The 18366-nt window shown below is 41.9% G+C and overlaps 2 protein-coding genes across 5 annotated transcripts; both read left to right on the plus strand.

Annotated features, from left to right (window-relative positions):
* Nucleotides 1-4: 4 nt before the first annotated feature.
* LOC133904383 (disease resistance protein RGA5-like) lies at nt 5-18136 on the plus strand. 4 transcript variants are annotated; one of them, XM_062345853.1, is made up of 6 exons: nt 6-298; nt 456-1312; nt 1802-3595; nt 3677-3735; nt 15985-16072; nt 18000-18136. In XM_062345853.1, exons 2-5 carry the CDS (start codon nt 513-515, stop codon nt 16053-16055), a joined length of 2724 nt encoding a protein of 907 aa, XP_062201837.1. In that variant the 5' UTR covers nt 6-298; nt 456-512; the 3' UTR covers nt 16056-16072; nt 18000-18136. The 4 variants fall into 4 exon arrangements, with proteins under 4 accessions (XP_062201836.1, XP_062201837.1, XP_062201834.1 ...); XM_062345852.1 differs by having other exon boundaries at nt 5-298; nt 463-1312; nt 1802-3735; XM_062345850.1 differs by having other exon boundaries at nt 1802-3735.
* LOC133904382 (disease resistance protein RGA5-like) lies at nt 11892-18322 on the plus strand. The gene is made up of 6 exons (XM_062345849.1): nt 11892-12230; nt 12392-13205; nt 13487-13556; nt 14045-15974; nt 17778-17841; nt 17960-18322. Exons 2-6 carry the CDS (start codon nt 12446-12448, stop codon nt 18088-18090), a joined length of 2955 nt encoding a protein of 984 aa, XP_062201833.1. The 5' UTR covers nt 11892-12230; nt 12392-12445; the 3' UTR covers nt 18091-18322.
* The last annotated feature ends 44 nt before the right edge of the window (nt 18323-18366 follow it).

Consider the following 18366-nt stretch of genomic DNA (forward strand, 5'->3'; position numbering starts at 1 on the left):
ATATCCGATATAATACATTGATTGATTGCGAAAAGATGATGGAAAAAAAAGATGGAAAAGACTCTGTGTATGAGTGTAGATCGAAATTATTGATGGGAGGAATCTTTATGCGTTCCAACTCATCTTCACGCGTTCTCTTTAGCTTTTCTTCCTCCTCCGATTCTTCTTGCACTCATCTTCCTCCTCCCTTCCAAGTTCCAACTCCATCAGCAAAAGTTAACTCCATCCCCGACACACCGGAAGCCACCACTTCTGCGCCATTGGGAGGCCACGCCAAGACGCTACCACTTGCTGCTAAGTAAGCCTTCCCTAACTCTATGTTGATTTCAATGTCCTTTACTTTAGTTCAAAGCTGGTGATTTCTATCTGATTTTCATTTTGACATTCGAGTTAAAAGTTTTTATTTTTTAAGCCAAAAGTTCTGAATCTATTGATTTGATTGTTTCATTTTGGAGCGGAAAGAAAACTGCACGCTAAGCCAAATTGAGAGCAAGCACAAGAAAGGAAAGGCGATGGAGGCTGCGGTGGTGAGCGTATCGCATGGCGCCATGGCCTCCCTGATTGGGAAGCTTGGTGATTTGCTCACGGACAAGTACAAACTGCTCAAAGGAGCTAAGAGACAGATCATGTTCCTTAAAGCTGAGTTCGAGACCATGCATGTGTTCCTGAAGAAGATGTCAGATACAGAGGACCCCGATGAGCAAGACAAGTGCTGGGCGAAGGAGGTTCGTGAGCTGTCCTACGACATTGACGACAGCATCGACGAGTTCCTGCATCGCGTCGAGCGCGAGTCCAACAGCAAGGGGTTCATGGAAAGGATTAAGAACTTTCTGACAACCATGAAAGCTCGGTATGAGATCGCCAATGAGTTCGAAGGCCTCATGAATCGTGTCACGGAGGTGAGCCAGCGACGCAAGAGGTACAAGATCGACGACGCTGTCTCAAAGCCAAATAGCACAACTATCGATCCTCGCTTGTTGGCACTCCATGCAGAGACGGCGGGCCTTGTGGGTATCGATGGGCCGAGGGACGAACTGATAAAGTTGATGGATGAAGAGGTTGCGCGTCAGCTAAAGGTGCTCTCTATTGTGGGATTTGGAGGTCTTGGAAAAACTACACTTGCGAATGATATTTATCGCAAGCTAGAGGGGCAGTTCCAATGTCGAGCATTTGTTTCTGTGTCCCAGAAACCAAACATAAGGAAGATTCTGAGAACTATACTATCTCAAGTTGGTTTTGCACACACCAACATAGAAACATGGGATGAGAATGAACTGATTAGTGCACTTAAAAGTTTTCTTTTGGACAAGAGGTACGCGGCTCTGGAAATAACTGTACCCTTAAACATTCTAACTAGCTTTCGCTTCCCTTTTGTAACCTTAGATTCGAGGAATCAATGTTTTACTAGTACACCTAGTTAGCATACAAATTACAAGGAACATGTTCTATAATCATGTACTTCATCAGATCCTTCAAAGCTTTGATATCACACAAAAACCAGAGAAACCATATAAGCATAAGTTTGGACAGTTAGAATTCTTAGAATTGATTTTTCATTTATGTTCCGCAAGTAACATTCTCCTCGAATCAACATTTCGGTTCTCACTAGCACCTAAGTAAGATTCACTGTTGACAACAGCCTTATACAGATTTGGCCCCAAGCAATATAGCCAAATTTATACTTTGATCAATTGAGTTTTGCTGTTGTTGTTTTGACCATTAGCGAGAATACTTTCATGTACATTTTAATTTGTCGTAGTGCTTGTTATATACTTATACTCCATATGTGCTTATTTGGTAGGTACTTTATTGTAATCGATGACATATGGGAAGCTTCTGCATGGGATATTATTAGATGTGCTCTTCCAGAAAGCATGAATTGTAGCAGAGTAATAACAACCACACGAATTGAGACCGTGGCTAGAACGTGCTGCATGAATCAATCTGAATATGTTCATAAGATGGAGCCGCTTAGTGAGCAAGATTCAAGAAGGCTATTTTTCAAAAGAATATTTGGTTCAGAGGATGCTTGTCCTCCATATTTGAAAGAAGTTTCAGCTGAAATTTTGAAAAAGTGTGGTGGTTTGCCACTTGCAATTATCACAATATCCAGCCTTCTTGCCTGTCAGCCTAACAAATTGAAGGAGCAATGGGAGTACGTACGGAACTCTTTGGGTTCCAGCTTGGGAGGATTGAAACAAATATTAAACCTCAGCTACATAGATCAAATATTAAACCTCAGCTACATAAATCTTCCTTGTTATTTGAAGACTTGCATGCTATATCTGGGTATTTATCCAGAGGACTATACAATTGACAGGGATGATTTGGCCAGGCAGTGGGTAGCTGAAGGTTTTATAAGTAAGGCTCATGGGATGGATCTGGAGGAGGTTGCAAAGAGTTATTTTAATGAGCTCATCAACAGGAGTATGATTCAGCCTTTAAAAACAGACTATAATGGTGAGGTGTTGTCTTGCAGGGTACATGATATGATGCTTGATCTTATCCTACATAAGTCCAGAGAAGAGAATTTTATCAGTGTAATAGATGATATACAAGACATGACAGGACAGCACGACAAGATCCGTCGACTGTCCCTGCACTTGGACGGTGCAATAGATGACAAAGTAGTGCGATCCGTCCAGCTATCCCAAACACGAACACTAGCAATATTTGGTACCTCTTCAGATTTACCTCCTTTTGTACCGTTCAATCATCTCCGTGTTTTAAGAATTGAAATTTCAGTTGGGTCCGGGAATTCGGCGTTACTTGACTTCAACGCATTATGCCATTTGTTTCAATTGAGATACTTAAAGATCTCAGGGGATGGGCATACTATACGATTATCTAGTAACATTGGGGGTCTGCTGCAATTGGAAACGCTTCAACTTGAAGGAGTAAGGCTTGAAGAATTTCCATCGGATTTTGTTCATATGAGCCGCTTACTCCATCTGATTGTTCCAGTGTGGACAAAATTGCCTGATGGGATTGGGAACATGAAATCCTTGCGTACTCTGCACTGCTTTGATTTGGGCATGAACTCACAAGACAACATCAAGGGTCTCGGAGAACTAACTAATTTGACAGATCTTCGAATCAGTTATAACATTGTCGAATACATAAGTGATGGTGAGTTGGCGGAGAGACGTAGGGAAGTTCTGCGCACTTGCCTTGAAAAGTTGTGCAACCTCAAATATCTAGAAATTAAATTTGAGGGTCGTCGCAATTTGGATGTATCGATTTCGGTACCTGCTGTTTTCTGCCGTCTCCAGAGATTCATTTGTTTTGATTGCTGGTTCTCGAGGGTTCCTGAGTGGATTGGCCAGCTCCATAGCCTGCATCAGCTGGTGCTTAAAGTTGAGGAGGTGTTGGAGGATGATGTTGAAATGCTTGCAAAGCTGCCCTCCCTTACCCACCTTTACTTGCCGATCCTCAGAGCTCCTAAGGATAAGATCATTATCCGTGGAAGTGGATTCCCTGTTCTCAAGCATTTTAGAGTTGGCTGTTGCAGGATATCGTGCCTGACATTCGAGGCAGGGGCAATGGCCAAGCTTGAAATGCTCCAGCTAGATGTCAACGCGCAGGGATGGGACAGGCATGGCGCTGCGCCTGCTGGTATCGAGCACCTATCCTGCGTCAAGGAAATCTCTGTAGATATTGGGTGCACTGGTGCCAGGGAATCCAACAGAAGAGCTGCAGAGTCCGCGTTGAGGAGCGTTGTTGACATGCACCCAGGTTGGTTCACATTTGATGACTTCGAACATGATGCGGAAGATGAGCGGGGGGAGTAGGAGGACAATTCGGGGTTTGTATCTGATGACGCGGAAGATGAGGGGGAGGAGGACGACGACGATGGAAGCTGCAGCAGTTGAAGGACAAATGCCAGCCGATATGTATCGACCTACTAGTTTATGTGTATGTTTGATGTAAAAAACAATCATTACTATTGAGTCTTTGTTTCTGTTGTCAATCTCTCGCTGATTTCCTCATGCCCCCTATATTCCTATCTGCATTACATATATGGAGTAGGATCGCTTAGTACCTTGTAATTAAAATTAATGGACGTTGCTTGGATTGTTGTCGACAGGATCATATCTCTGCGTCAAGTGCCAACCATGCCCGATTGTGAACTATTTTATATATCAAGAAACTAGCTGGAGAAGAGCTGCTGCTTAGTCTGCGCTTTTGTTCTGCTGGAGCCTTGTTATCTGCTGGCTTTCGTCTCGTTCCTGTCTTGGAACCTGTCTGTCTGGTTAATTAGTGGTTACTCACAGCAGACCAGACCTTGGTTGCTGATGTTCTTCTTATTTTACTTTTTTTTAAGCTGTTGTGGATTGTTAAGTTCATTTGGCTGTAATAATGGGTGCTTTACCCACACGCTGGGGATTCTTTACTCAGACCAGATCCGGTCCTGACATTTCGGTGGTCTGATACGAGATTAAAAATAGTGCTCTATTATTAAATATAAATCTTACAGACCTAATCTTTTTAGTTTTCTTTTAATCAATATACACAGTATATATATACATATAGGGCCTTTGAATTTTGAGGACTCGGGTCGGCCGCCCGCTCGACCCCCCAGGGCCGGCCCTGACCCAGACACTTGGTTTGGCTATTTATCTTTAGCAATTGGGTCTAGGGAGCCAGAGGAGGACCTTGCCGCCCTAGATTAATACTTCCTCTGTTAAAAAAAATAGTAGATCTATTTTTTTTTAAGGGTCAGTCTTTAAAATTATATTTTGACTAAAATTTTCTCATAAAATATATCATTTATAACTACAAAACTTATATAGTATGAAATCATTTTGAATTGTGAATCTAGTTATGTAATTTTTATATACTACATATTCTTATAATTTGATTAAATGTTAATTAAAATATATAAAATTTGACTTCTCTAAAAAAAAATACAAAAAGAGTAATGTGTTTTATCAAAGAAGATTGCGCCCTAGATTAGTCGTGCCATCATTTAACTCGTTATTGGTTATTGAATCTTAGCTATATCGCTACTGCTCCATGGTCGTCTATACGTTCATGTTCCGCGCCAAGGCCGCGCTCAACTATGACAGAGGCAGATGCCAGGAAGCGTTCGGCGACCAGCTCAAGTACCGCAGCTTCATCCGCGAGTTCCGGCCGTCGTCCGGTGGTGCTCCGCCGCAGCCCACTGGCACATTCACCCCGGGGAGCTCGGACGGCGGCGGTGGCAATCCACTTCTCTGGCCTGAATCACATCAATGGGCCTGGCCAATGGCCGTCTAGCTTCTCGAAATCTGCTATGGCCGATGCATTTAACCCGAGGGAGCGCAAATGGTGGAAGACACGTCGGGTTAGGTGAGAATGATTGCATATGGATAACATCTTCTAATTGAGGTGAAGAAATTTTTCATGTTTATCCTTTTCTGTTCCCACATCCAATTTCCCAGGGGAAAAAAGTGTCACAACGACACCTTTCACTCGCTGTATATCCATGTCTCATTTTTCTTTTTCTTTTTCTTTTTGGCTACATTTGATGTCTTTTCCTTACTTTCCAATTCAACATGCCATTTTCGTAGATGCCTACGCAATAATGCAGATATATATATCATTCGTTATTTATTTATTCCTTGAATAACTCAATTTCCTTTTGCTTCCAGAATGAAACTGTCGGCAGACAATTTTGGTTTGCCATGTTCATTCACCAAGCTAGAAATATGTAGGCAAACTCTGTACCAGAAATAGCCAATGAATGTTTAGACGACATTCTTGAAGCCAATGTTCAGAGGACATGTGTTAGAAGCAATGGAGATTTTCAGAGTAATATAATACAACCGATGAGTTTAATTTGGAGATTGAGCTGCATTTTTTTCAGACCCAAACAATCTGCATGCCAGGAGATTCTTAGAGTAAATATATATGGAGATCTTGCTAGACAAAACGCATAGTAATTATTTAAACAGCTTGAACCTTCCGTACCAATTCTTTTGAGATCTGATTGGTACATGCCGTGTGACACGCACGACTGCACGCAATCAAGCTGGAATATGACAAAACTTCTACGGCTCTACCTTGACTTGCGTTCTTTGATCGTATTATGAGTTTATTTTAAAAAAAAAATAGAAAGGCTTGCGTATTTACAATTTTTCAGAACTACTGAGAATTTCGGTCCAAACTAGCTAGCTTTAAACGCATTATTTGGTGTCCATTCATAACACATGATTTTTTTGGGATTATTCCTTCTGACCTCGAGGACCAATTAATTTGGAACATGTGAGTTTCCCAGGAATAAGAGCAAATTCACGTGTCCCAAACAGGTTTACCTATTTTTTGTATTAAGTTTGTGTGTTTTAAACAATTTCTTTTATTTAGAAGTTGGAACTTTATGTAATGCACTAATACCTAGCTATTTAAGAACCTCTTTCATGTTTGAACTATATTGTCGAGTATTTTGTTGAGTTTTTAATTTATGTTTGAGCTACTTTGAATTGGGATGTTTTAGCCATTTAGAACATATGTTTGTCCTGTTTTCCATTATGGAATGAGCTGACTCGCGAGCTTAACAAGCCGAGCCAACCTTTTGGCTCACTTTCTTAGCGAGTTGAGGCTGAAAGTACATCTAGTTCCTATGTGTGGTTTTGGTAATTAATGATAATACCTATGGACTAACAATGGTGTTGAGTTTGTTAGTAGGTTGTTCCATAGGTGATGCATGGATGAGAGATATGCATAAGCTCTAGGTAAATGGGGAGATTGAAAATGCATCGAGATGAATGAGCTCTAGGTGATGCTCGGGTAAGTGATGACAATGCCTATGTACTAACAATCATATTAAAAATTGTTATTAGGTTATTCTATAGGAGATGCATAAATGATGAAGCATGGATTCTTTGAGAAATGACATGAGTTCAAAGAATTGCATCAAAAGCCATTGAGATTTTAGTGATGCTCATAAGAAGAAGAAGAAGCTCAATAAGACTGACAATAAGCTTGAAGACTAAGTTACTTGTGAAGATCAAGTAACTAAAAGTATGACTTGTCAATAGAGTTTTATGGACTAACCCGTGTGCTATGTGTTTAAGAATGAATGGGATTAGGTTCTATAAGAAGATTGACAATATGCATGAAGACTAATAAGTTACTTGTAGAGATCAAGTAACTTAAGGTATAAATATTGTCATTTATGTTTTATGGACTAACCTATGTGCTTTGTGCTTGAGAGTGAGTTGGGGTTAGGATCCATAAGAAGGTATAAGTTGAATTAAAATCATATATGCCAAGAGTGAAGAACAAGAGTGGACGCCAAGAGTGGACTCCATTAAAATCATATATTCCTTGGAGATGTCGAATACAAAGTGTTTTTCTATGGTAAGACGGTGAAGGGCAAGCAAGACTCGGCTGCGATGGACCATCCGTGGTGAAAGGCAAGCAAATGGCTTGGCGCCGAAGGACCAAGGCGGTGGTGAAAAACAAGTAAAGGCTTTGCGCCGATGGACCGTGCGAGGCCATGGGAAGCTATGGATGATTCACATCAATCATATGAAGAATCAAGTGAAGAATATATGGAAGTTGGCAACCCTCAAGGTTTGAAAGAAAGAAGCGGTACTTGAAAGTTTTCAAATGCTCAAAGTGGTTCAAACGAGTTTTATCTTTGAATTTGAGTATAAGTATGACGCACTATTAAGAGGGATGCAGCGTGAGCTAATTATCGCGTCTCAGTGCTCAAGAGTTCCCAACCAAACCCAAAGTGAGAGTTTCTTATTAAGAGTCCGAAGCGGAAAATGTGGAAGTGTCTAAAATAGGTTTTAGAGTATTCCTAGTTTAATCCTATGTGTTTTAGGTCATGAATTCAGTTGGGATGTGTAGCCATCTGAATAAGCTTTCTATAGAGTCCAAAATCATCAAAATCGGGCTCCGGGATCAAAAGTTATCGCCGTTTTTCGGAGGTCAGCTGTGCTGTACTCGGAGACTCCGGTGAAGACCGGATTCTCCGGTACCTGGAGTGGCTGGAGACTCCGGTGTAGGCCGGATACTCCGGTAAAGTCCAAAAAAGAGCCTAACGGCTAGTTTTTTGAAGTAGGCTATTTATACCCCACTCACCCCATCCTTTGGGGCAGCTGCAAAGGCACAAAAAGAACATCCTCTAGAGCCAAAAGAACCTCTCCCACTCCATTCTAGTGTGTGATTGGAGAAGAAAAGTGAGTTGGGTTGAGAGATTGGAAGATTGAGTGCAAGTGAGCTAAAATTCAATCTTGAGCACTTGAGTTCTCGTCAAGAAGTTCGTCGTCGTGTTTGTTACTCTTGGAGGTGAAACCTCCTAGGCGGCTAGGCGTCGCCGACGAACACCCAAGGTTGTGGGTTGCTGCGGAAGTTTATGAAGGGCTCTATTTCACCTCCGCAAGGGAAGAAATCAAGAGTGGATCGAGGAAAGCGGTTGAAAGAGACCCGGCTCGTTGGAGCTTCCTCAACGGAGACGTAGGATTCACGGTGGTGAATCCGAACTTCGGGAAACAAATCTTGTGTCTCCTCTCTTGTTTCTTTACCTTTGAGTTCTTATTCAAATCTTTGTGCATATTGCTCGATCTACTTGTTTGTGTGTATTTGAGTGTAGGTTCTCCGTGGATCTACTTGGAATTATCTTCGGGAACACACGACATCATTTGGTTTGAGCTAGAACTCTCTACCCATCATTTATATTCAGTTTCGGGCTCAATTTTGTACAGAATCTGGACTTTACCGGAGATTCCAGACCTGTACAACCCGGAGACTCCGGTCTTCACCGGAGTATCCGGATAAACAGTAATTTCAGGTATATGAACAGTGTTTTTAGCTTTTTTCAATTTAAGTTTTATTACATATCTCTCGCTAGATTAGAGTAATTTTTGTCACCTTAGGATTGTAATTTTCACACTTATTTAGGGTGATTGTACACTAGTTGAGTCTAGCATATTTAGGTTTTTTACTTGTGAAAAATCCGTTAATTTATATTCCGCTGCAAGTTTAGATCAACGGTAAAAGGAAACGAATTTTTGTAAAATACTTATTCACTCCCCTCTAAGTGACATCGTTTGTAAACAGAATGTTTGCATTACCAAAGGGGGAGAAATGTATGCACTAAATCACAAAGAAGAATCTTGCATATGAAACTGTGCATTCATCAAGGGGGAATTTTTTAGATCTTATTAAGCTTTTGAGGTTTTTAGCTTCTCTTTACTTCTCTATCGGGCTTTTGTAATCTTTCCTATACCAAGTGATATATTTGCTCTTTCTTGAGTTTTTGATCACTTGGATGAGATTTTCTTGTTGAATTTCTTTAAACCAAAATCTTTGTGCTTTGAGGGTTGTGAATGCACTCATCAAGGGGGAGATTGAGAAACCAAGTTGAAATGTGCCTTGTTTTATATGTAATGAGTGATTAACAAGGTTGTTATTTTTGGTTTGATGATTTTGAGATTGCATGAGCATGCCTATGTACTGCAATTATGATCATGACTAACCAAAGTTGCAAAAAAAAATAAAGTTGGAGATTTTGTCTCTGAGTCCAGGCAAATTAAATCGGACGATCCGACGCTAGATATCTTGTACACGCTGGATGGTCCGGTGCTCAGGAAGGTTTCACACCGGAGCATTTCAATTCAAAGGCAAAAATTGATGTACACGCCGAAAGGTCCGGCGATGAGGTACTGTGCACGCTGGACTAATTTTTCCAGAGAGGTTGCAAAGCTGATCCGCTGAAGATGTACACGCCGGATGGTATGGTGATAGGGTGAAGTGAATTCCGGACTAATATCTCCAGAGAGGATGCAAGATGGCTTGTCTAGTGAGCATGTACACACAGGATGATCCGGTGATTGGATTTGCGAACGCCGGACTAATTCTTGCAAAGAGGTTGCAAAACGGTCTGTCTGGTGTGTTGAACATGCTGGATGGTCCGACGCTCAGGTGGAGTGTACACCGGATCATCCGGTGTTCACGAGTTTTTTGAAATGTGCTTTCAATTGAGGATTTTGATTTTGGCTAATCTATAATGGTGTTGGAGATGCATGTTTGCTTGTCTTACGTTGTGCATATGATGGATGCAACTTAGCGGTCGACGGCGGGATGATCGGGGCTAAGAGGGGTGCTTGGTGCCAGACGATCGAGGAGGCTGGGCAGAGTCGAGGGTTATCCTAGCTGTACACGTGGAGGTCAAGCAAAGCGTAAGAAGGTGGATGAAGACGGTGTGTTGACAAAGTCAAGCTAAGGGGATACCAGTGTAAGTGACAAGGCAACCCAAGAGATTGGAAGCGGGACTTGCCGACGATCAGGATTGCAAGATAGGGTACATGTGTCGACATAGGGAAACTTGCTTAAGGTTTAAGCAATTGATGGTGAGTCGCGCTTTGAGATGCATACAAGGCAGTTTCGCGGTTTGGTCTCAAAACCGTGGAAAGATGGAGTGCACATGGCATCATTGCTAAACTTGTGTTGAGGCAAAACTAAGTCATGAAGGTGTTATGGTCGTCTGATGGACGAGAAAAAAGTTAGACGAAAATACCATTGGTGGTAGGTAGGAGTGTATTGGAAGAGAGGGGTATTTTGGTAACAGTCTAAGAAACTTAGATGTCAAAAAACCTAGGCTATAAAGGGGATGGCTGTTTGAGCCCTTCGAGTCAGCTATATGAGAGCATTGTGCTATAGAGGAGAGAAAGATGTGAGCTTAGCTTATGTATTATGTGAGAGTTTTTGTGAGCAAAATACTTTATAATCTGCTGAAAATTGGGCTGTCCTTTGCAAGGAATGAAATTTATGTTTTATCTCATGCTTGTGTTGATCTCCTTTTAGTTTCCCTCTATTGGCTCCCTTGCTTTGGTTGCAAGTTTTTCGGTTTTTGTTGCATTTTTTATTTTGGTTTTTGAGCTATTTTTTTTCACCTTATGAGGTTATTCTTCTGTTTGCTAAAGGCATAAAATTCACATATAAAGTTGATGTTAAATTCTCTTGACTCTAGATTATCAATTTGGAGAGTTTCTTCCCCATATGCTTTCTTCTTTAGATTGAAGTGTTTTCCATTCAAGTTTCTATCTTTTATGTCTATGACTCTTAGAATAAGATTCAATAGAACCTAGGGTTCATATATATCTAAGAGAACCATGACTTCTTTGATGTTTTTAGTTACAACATGTTTTTCTCTCCGGTTTTGTTTCCGCTATTTGTTTTGAGTTGCATAGGATGAGAAAATAGTAGAAAGCCATCCATTTCGAAACAAATTGGTATGGAGTCTATTCACATTCTTTTAGTCATCGTTCTCGATCCTACTGTTGGTATAGTGCAAAGGGCATCCTATTCTCTATTGGTAGGACTTTCAGATTAGAATACATTGATGCGTGTGAAAAGATGATGGGAAAAAAGAGAGGAAGAGGCTGCGATTAGTGATGGATTTTTTTGTGCGTTCCGACTCATCATCACGCCTTCTCTTTAGCTTTTCTTCTCCACCGGTTCTCTTTAGCTTTTCCATTTACAGCTAGCAGGTCTGTAAGTACTCTTGAGTCATATTCTACCAAAATTTGAGAAATTCAATTAATATTGGTGGACGCATCAAGTGCAGCTTACTAACCCATTCGCACGAGCTTTAGTTTATATTCAGTTTCTTTTGGGCTGATTGTACATGGAACTATTCTTAGCTATCGATCACTCCTGCTACTTTAGGTGTTCGATCTATTATCGATCACTCCTTGCATGGATAGTCACCATGGGAATTAAGAATTCTTTGCACTTGAACGGCACAAATTAGAAATGCTTAGATCGTGGCCCACCATGCAACTATCTCCATCAAACAAGAACTGGGCAGCACAATATCACACTGTAGAAAATGCATTCGAAGAAAGTTGACACCGACATGTTGCCTGACAACTTTTTTACATTTGGTTTGGTTGATATCGTGAAAAAGGCATCCTATTCTCCATTATTAGGACTTTAGGATAGAATACATTGATATATTGCTTGTGAAAAGATGATGGAAAAAAAAGATGGAAAAGACTCTGTGTATGAGTGTAGATCGAAATTACTGATGGGAGGAATCTTTATGCGTTCCAACTCATCTTCACGCGTTCTCTTTAGCTTTTCTTCCTCCTCCGGTTCTTCTTGCACTCATCTTCCTCCTCCCTTCCAAGTTCCAACTCCATCAGCAAAAGTTTAACTCCATCCCCGACACACCGGAAGCCACCACTGCTGCGCCATTGGGAGGTCACGCCAAAGACGCCACCACTTGCTGCTAAGTAAGCCTTCCCTAACTCTAGGTTGATTTCAATGTCCTTTACTTTAGTTCAAAGCTGGTGATTTCTATCTGATTTTCTTTTTGAAATTCGAGTTAAAAGTTTTGATTTTTTTAAGCCAAAAGTTCTGAATCTATTGATTTGATTGTTTCATTTTGGAGCAGAAAGAAAACTGCACGCTAAGCCAAATTGAGAGCAAGCACCAGAAAGGAAAGGCGATGGAGGCTGCGGTGGTGAGCGTATCGCATGGCGCCATGGCCTCCCTGCTCGGGAAGCTTGGCGATTTGCTCACAGACAAGTACAAGCTGGTCAAAAGAGCCAAGGGACAGATCATGTTCCTTAAAGCTGAGCTCGAGAGCATGCATGCATTCCTGAAGAAGATGTCAGATACAGAGGACCCCGATGAGCAAGCCAAGTGCTGGGCGAAGCAGGTTCGTGAGCTGTCCTACGACATCGAGGACAGCATCGACGAGTTCCTGCGTCGCGTCGAGCGTGAGTCCAACAGCAAGCCACGTGGATTTAAGGGGTTCATGGAAAGGAGCATGAACTTGCTGACAACCATGAACACTCGATATAAGATCGCCAAAGAGCTCGAAGGCCTCATGAATCGTGTCACGGAGGTGAGCCAGCGACGCAAGAGGTACAAGATCGACGACGCTGTCTCAAAGCCAAACAGCACAACTATCGATCCTCGCTTGTTGGCACTCCATGCAGAGACGGCGGCCCTTGTGGGTATCGACGGGCCAAGGGACCAACTGATTGAGCTGATGAGTGAAGAGGCTGTGCATGCGCATCAGCTAAAGGTGCTCTCTATCGTGGGATTTGGAGGTCTTGGAAAGACTACACTTGCGAATGATATTTATTGCAAGCTAGGGGGACAGTTCCAATGTCGAGCATTTGTTTCTGTGTCCCAGAAACCAAACATAAGGAAGATTCTGAGAACTATACTATCTAAAGCTGGCTTTGAAGCCCCTAAGAACACCAACATAGAAACATGGCACTCCATGCAGAGACGGCGGGCCTTGTGGGTATCGATGGGCCGAGGGACGAACTGATAAAGTTGATGGATGAAGAGGTTGCGCGTCAGCTAAAGGTGCTCTCTATTGTGGGATTTGGAGGTCTTGGAAAAACTACACTTGCGAATGATATTTATCGCAAGCTAGAGGGGCAGTTCCAATGTCGAGCATTTGTTTCTGTGTCCCAGAAACCAAACATAAGGAAGATTCTGAGAACTATACTATCTCAAGTTGGTTTTGCACACACCAACATAGAAACATGGGATGAGAATGAACTGATTAGTGCACTTAAAAGTTTTCTTTTGGACAAGAGGTACGCGGCTCTGGAAATAACTGTACCCTTAAACATTCTAACTAGCTTTCGCTTCCCTTTTGTAACCTTAGATTCGAGGAATCAATGTTTTACTAGTACACCTAGTTAGCATACAAATTACAAGGAACATGTTCTAATCATGTACTTTATCAGATCCTTCAAAGCTTTGATATCACACAAAAACCAGAGAAACCATATAAGCATAAGTTTGGACAGTTAGAATTCTTAGAATTGATTTTTCATTTATGTTCCGCAAGTAACATTCCTCCTCGAATCAACATTTCGTTTCTCACTAGCACCTAAGAAAGATTCACTGTTGACAATAGCCTTATACAGATTTGGCCCCAAGCAATATAGCCAAATTTATACTTTGATCAATTGAGTTTTGCTGTTGTTGTTTTGACCATTAGCGAGAATACTTTCATGTACATTTTAATTTGTCGTAGTGCTTGTTATATACTTATACTCCATATGTGCTTATTTGGTAGGTACTTAATTGTAATCGATGACATATGGGAAGCTTCTGCATGGGATATTATTAGATGTGCTCTTCCAGAAAGCATGAATTGTAGCAGAGTAATAACAACCACACGAATTGAGACCGTGGCTAGAACGTGCTGCATGAATCAATCTGAATATGTTCATAAGATGGAGCCGCTTAGTGAGCAAGATTCAAGAAGGCTATTTTTCAAAAGAATATTTGGTTCAGAGGATGCTTGTCCTCCATATTTGAAAGAAGTTTCAGCTGAAATTTTGAAAAAGTGTGGTGGTTTGCCACTTGCAATTATCACAATATCCAGCCTTCTTGCCTGTCAGCCAAACAAATTGAAGGAGCAATGGGAGTACGTACGGAACTCTTTGGGTTCCAGCTTGGGAGGATTGAAACAAATATTAAACCTCAGCTACATAGATCAAATATTAAACCTCAGCTACATAAATCTTCCTTGTTATTTGAAGACTTGCATGCTATATCTGGGTATTTATCCAGAGGACTATACAATTGACAGGGATGATTTGGCCAGGCAGTGGGTAGCTGAAGGTTTTATAAGTAAGGCTCATGGGATGGATCTGGAGGAGGTTGCAAAGAGTTATTTTAATGAGCTCATCAACAGGAGTATGATTCAGCCTTTAAAAACAGACTATAATGGTGAGGTGTTGTCTTGCAGGGTACATGATATGATGCTTGATCTTATCCTACATAAGTCCAGAGAAGAGAATTTTATCAGTGTAATAGATGATATACAAGAGATGACAGGACAGCACGACAAGATCCGTCGACTGTCCCTGCACTTGGATGGTGCAATAGATGAGAAAGTAGTGCGATCCGTCCAGCTATCCCAAACGCGAACACTAGCAATATTTGGTACCTCTTCATATTTACCTCCTTTTCTACCGTTCAATCATCTCCGTGTTTTAAGAATTGAAACTTCAGATTGGTCCTGGAATTCGACGTTACTTGACTTCAATGAATTATGCCATTTGTTTCAATTGAGATACTTAAAGATCTCAGGGCATGGGCATACTATACGATTACCTAGTAACATTGGGGGTCTGCTGCAATTGGAAACGCTTCAACTTGAAGGAGTAAGGCTTGAAGAATTTCCATCGGATTTTGTTCATATGAGCCGCTTACTCCATCTGATTTTTCCAGTGGGGACAAAATTGCCTGATGGGATTGGGAACATGAAATCCTTGCGTACTCTGCACTGCTTTGATTTGGGCATGAACTCACAAGACAACATCAAGGGTCTCGGAGAACTAACTAATTTGACAGATCTTCAAATCAGTTATAACATTGTCGAATACATAAGTGATGGTGAGTTGGCGGAGAGACGTAGGGAAGTTCTGCGCACTTGCCTTGAAAAGTTGTGCAACCTCAAATATCTAGAAATTAAATTTGAATTTGAGGGTCGTCGCAATTTGGATGTATCGATTTCGGTACCTGCTGTTTTCTGCCGTCTCCAGAGATTCTTTATTTCCGATTGCTGGTTCTCGAGGGTTCCTGAGTGGATTGGCCAGCTCCATAGCCTCCATCAGCTGGTGCTTGATGTTGAGGAGGTGTTGGAGGATGATGTTGGAATGCTTGCAAAGCTGCCCTCCCTTACCCACCTTTACTTGCCGATCCGAGGAGCTCCTAAGGATAAGATCATTATCCGTGGAAGTGGATTCCCAGTTCTGAAGCATTTTAGAGTTGGCTGTGGCAGGATATCGTGCCTGACATTCGAGGCAGGGGCAATGCCCGAGCTTGAAACGCTCCAGCTACACTTCAATGCTCAGGGATGGGACAGGTATGGCGCTGCGCCTGCTGGTATCGAGCACCTATCCTGCCTCAAGGAAATCTTTGTATGGATTGGGGGATGCATTGAGGGCGCTGGTGCCAGGGAATCTGCAGAGTCGGCGTTTAGGAACTCAGTTGACATGCACCCAGGTCGTCCTACAGTCAACATCAAATGTCTCGGCTTAGTGTACATATTTGACGATGGAAGCTGCAGCAGTTGAAGGGCAAATGCCAGCCGGTATGTATCGACCTACTAGTTTATGTGTATGTTTGATGTAAAAAACAATCATTACTATTGAGTCTTTGTTTCTGATGTCAATCTCTCGCTGATTTCCTCATGCCCCCTATATTCCTATCTGCATTACATATATGGAGTAGGATTGCTTAGTACCTTGTAATTAAAATTAATGGACGTTGCTTGGATTGTTGTCGACAGGATCATGGGATGGATCTGGAGGAGGTTGCAAAGAGTTATTTTAATGAGCTCATCAACAGGAGTATGATTCAGCCTTTAAAAACAGACTATAATGGTGAGGTGTTGTCTTGCAGGGTACATGATATGATGCTTGATCTTATCCTACATAAGTCCAGAGAAGAGAATTTTATCACTGTAATAGATGATATACAAGACATGACAGGACAGCACGACAAGATCCGTCGACTGTCCCTGCACTTGGACGGTGCAATAGATGACAAAGTAGTGCGATCCGTCCAGCTATCCCAAACACGAACACTAGCAATATTTGGTACCTCTTCATATTTACCTCCTTTTCTACCGTTCAATCATCTCCGTGTTTTAAGAATTGAAATTTCAGCTGGGTCCTGGAATTCGGTGTTACTTGACTTGGCTAAATTATGCCATTTGTTTCAATTGAGATACTTAAAGATCTCAGGGAATAATCAGGCTATACGATTACCTAGTAACATTGGGGGTCTGCTGCAATTGGAAACGCTTCAACTTGAAAGAGTACGTCTTGAATTTCCATCGGATTTTGTTCATATGAGCCGCTTACTCCATCTGATTGTTCCAGTGTGGACAAAATTGCCTGATGGGATTGGGAACATGAAATCCTTGCGTACTCTGCACTTCTTTGATTACGGCATGAACTCACAAGACAACATCAAGGGTCTCGGAGAACTAACTAATTTGACAGATCTTCAAATCAGTCGTCACATTGACGGATACTCCAACATAAGTGGTGGTGAGTTGGCGGAGAGACGTAGGGAAGTTATGCGCACTTGCCTTGAAAAGTTGTGCAACCTCGAATATCTACAAATTAGATTTGAGGGTCTTCGCCATTTTGATGTATCGATTTCGGTACCTGCTGTTTTCTGCCGTCTCCAGAGATTCATTTGTTTTGATTGCTGGTTCTCGAGGGTTCCTGAGTGGATTGGCCAGCTCCATAGCCTCCATCAGCTGGTGCTTGTTGTTGAGGAGGTGTTGGAGGATGATGTTGGAATGCTTGCAAAGCTGCCCTCCCTTACCCACCTTTACTTGTCGATCCGAGGAGCTCCTAAGGATAAGATCATTATCCGTGGAAGTGGATTCCCAGTTCTGAAGCATTTTAGGGTTGCCTGTTGCAGGATATCGTTCCTGACATTCGAGGCAGGGGCAATGGCCGAGCTTGAAACGCTCGAGCTACGCTTCAATGCTCGGGGATGGGACAGGTATGGCGCTGCGCCTGCTGGTATCGAGCACCTATCCCGCCTCAAGGAAATCTTTGTACACATTGGGGGCGGTGGTGCCATGGATGTAAAGTCGGCGTTTAGGAACTCAGTTGACATGCACCCAGGTCGTCCTACAGTCAACATCCAATGTCACGGCGGATGGTACATATTTGATGATGCGAAAGATGAGCCGGAGTACAATTCGGGGTTTGTATCTGATGACGCGGAAAATGAGGGGGAGGAGGACGATTCGGGGTTTCTATCTGATGACGCGGAAGATGAGGGGGAGGAGGACGACGACGATGGAAGCTGCAGCAGTTGAAGGACAAATGCCAGCCGGTATGTATCGACCTACTAGTTTATGTGTATGTTTGATGTAAAAAACAATCATTACTATTGAGTCTTTGTTTCTGATGTCAATCTCTCGCTGATTTCCTCATGCCCCCTGTATTCCCAGCTCCATTACATATGGACGTTGCTTGGATTGTTGTCGACAGGATCATATCTCTGCGTCAAGTGCCAACCATGCCGGATTGTGAACTATTTTATATATATCAAGAAACTAGCTGGAGAAGAGCTGCTGCTTAGTCTGCGCTTTTGTTCTGCTGGATTCTTGTTATCTGCTAGCTTTCGTCTCGTTCCTGGCTTTTGTTTACCTATTTTTTTAATTAAGTTTGTGTGTTTTAAACAATTTCTTTTATTTAGAAGTTGGAACTTTATGTAATACACTAATACCTAGCTATTTAGAACCTCTTTCATGTTTGAACTATATTGTCGAGTATTCTGTTGAGTTTTTAATTTATGTTTGAGCTACTTTGAATTGGAATGTTTCAGTCATTTAGAACATATGTTTGTCCTGTTTTC

The sequence above is a fragment of the Phragmites australis genome, chromosome 22 (genome assembly GCF_958298935.1).
Source record: "Phragmites australis chromosome 22, lpPhrAust1.1, whole genome shotgun sequence".
NCBI lineage: Eukaryota > Viridiplantae > Streptophyta > Magnoliopsida > Poales > Poaceae > Phragmites > Phragmites australis.

What these genes read in the sequence shown, in the direction of transcription:
- LOC133904383 (XM_062345852.1), top strand. Translation starts at nt 513, where the DNA reads ATGGAGGCTGCGGTGGTGAGCGTATCGCATGGCGCCATGGCCTCCCTG. An exon ending in AGTTTTCTTTTGGACAAGAG is followed by an intron (nt 1,313 to 1,801) that starts GTACGCGGCTCT and finishes CTTATTTGGTAG; the next exon opens with GTACTTTATTGTAATCGATG. An exon ending in CGTTGTTGACATGCACCCAG is followed by an intron (nt 3,736 to 15,984) that starts GTTGGTTCACAT and finishes ACATGCACCCAG; the next exon opens with GTCGTCCTACAGTCAACATC.
- LOC133904382 (XM_062345849.1), top strand. Translation starts at nt 12,446, where the DNA reads ATGGAGGCTGCGGTGGTGAGCGTATCGCATGGCGCCATGGCCTCCCTG. An exon ending in TGGCTTTGAAGCCCCTAAGA is followed by an intron (nt 13,206 to 13,486) that starts ACACCAACATAG and finishes TTGGTTTTGCAC; the next exon opens with ACACCAACATAGAAACATGG. An exon ending in TGAAGGACAAATGCCAGCCG is followed by an intron (nt 17,842 to 17,959) that starts GTATGTATCGAC and finishes CTGTATTCCCAG; the next exon opens with CTCCATTACATATGGACGTT.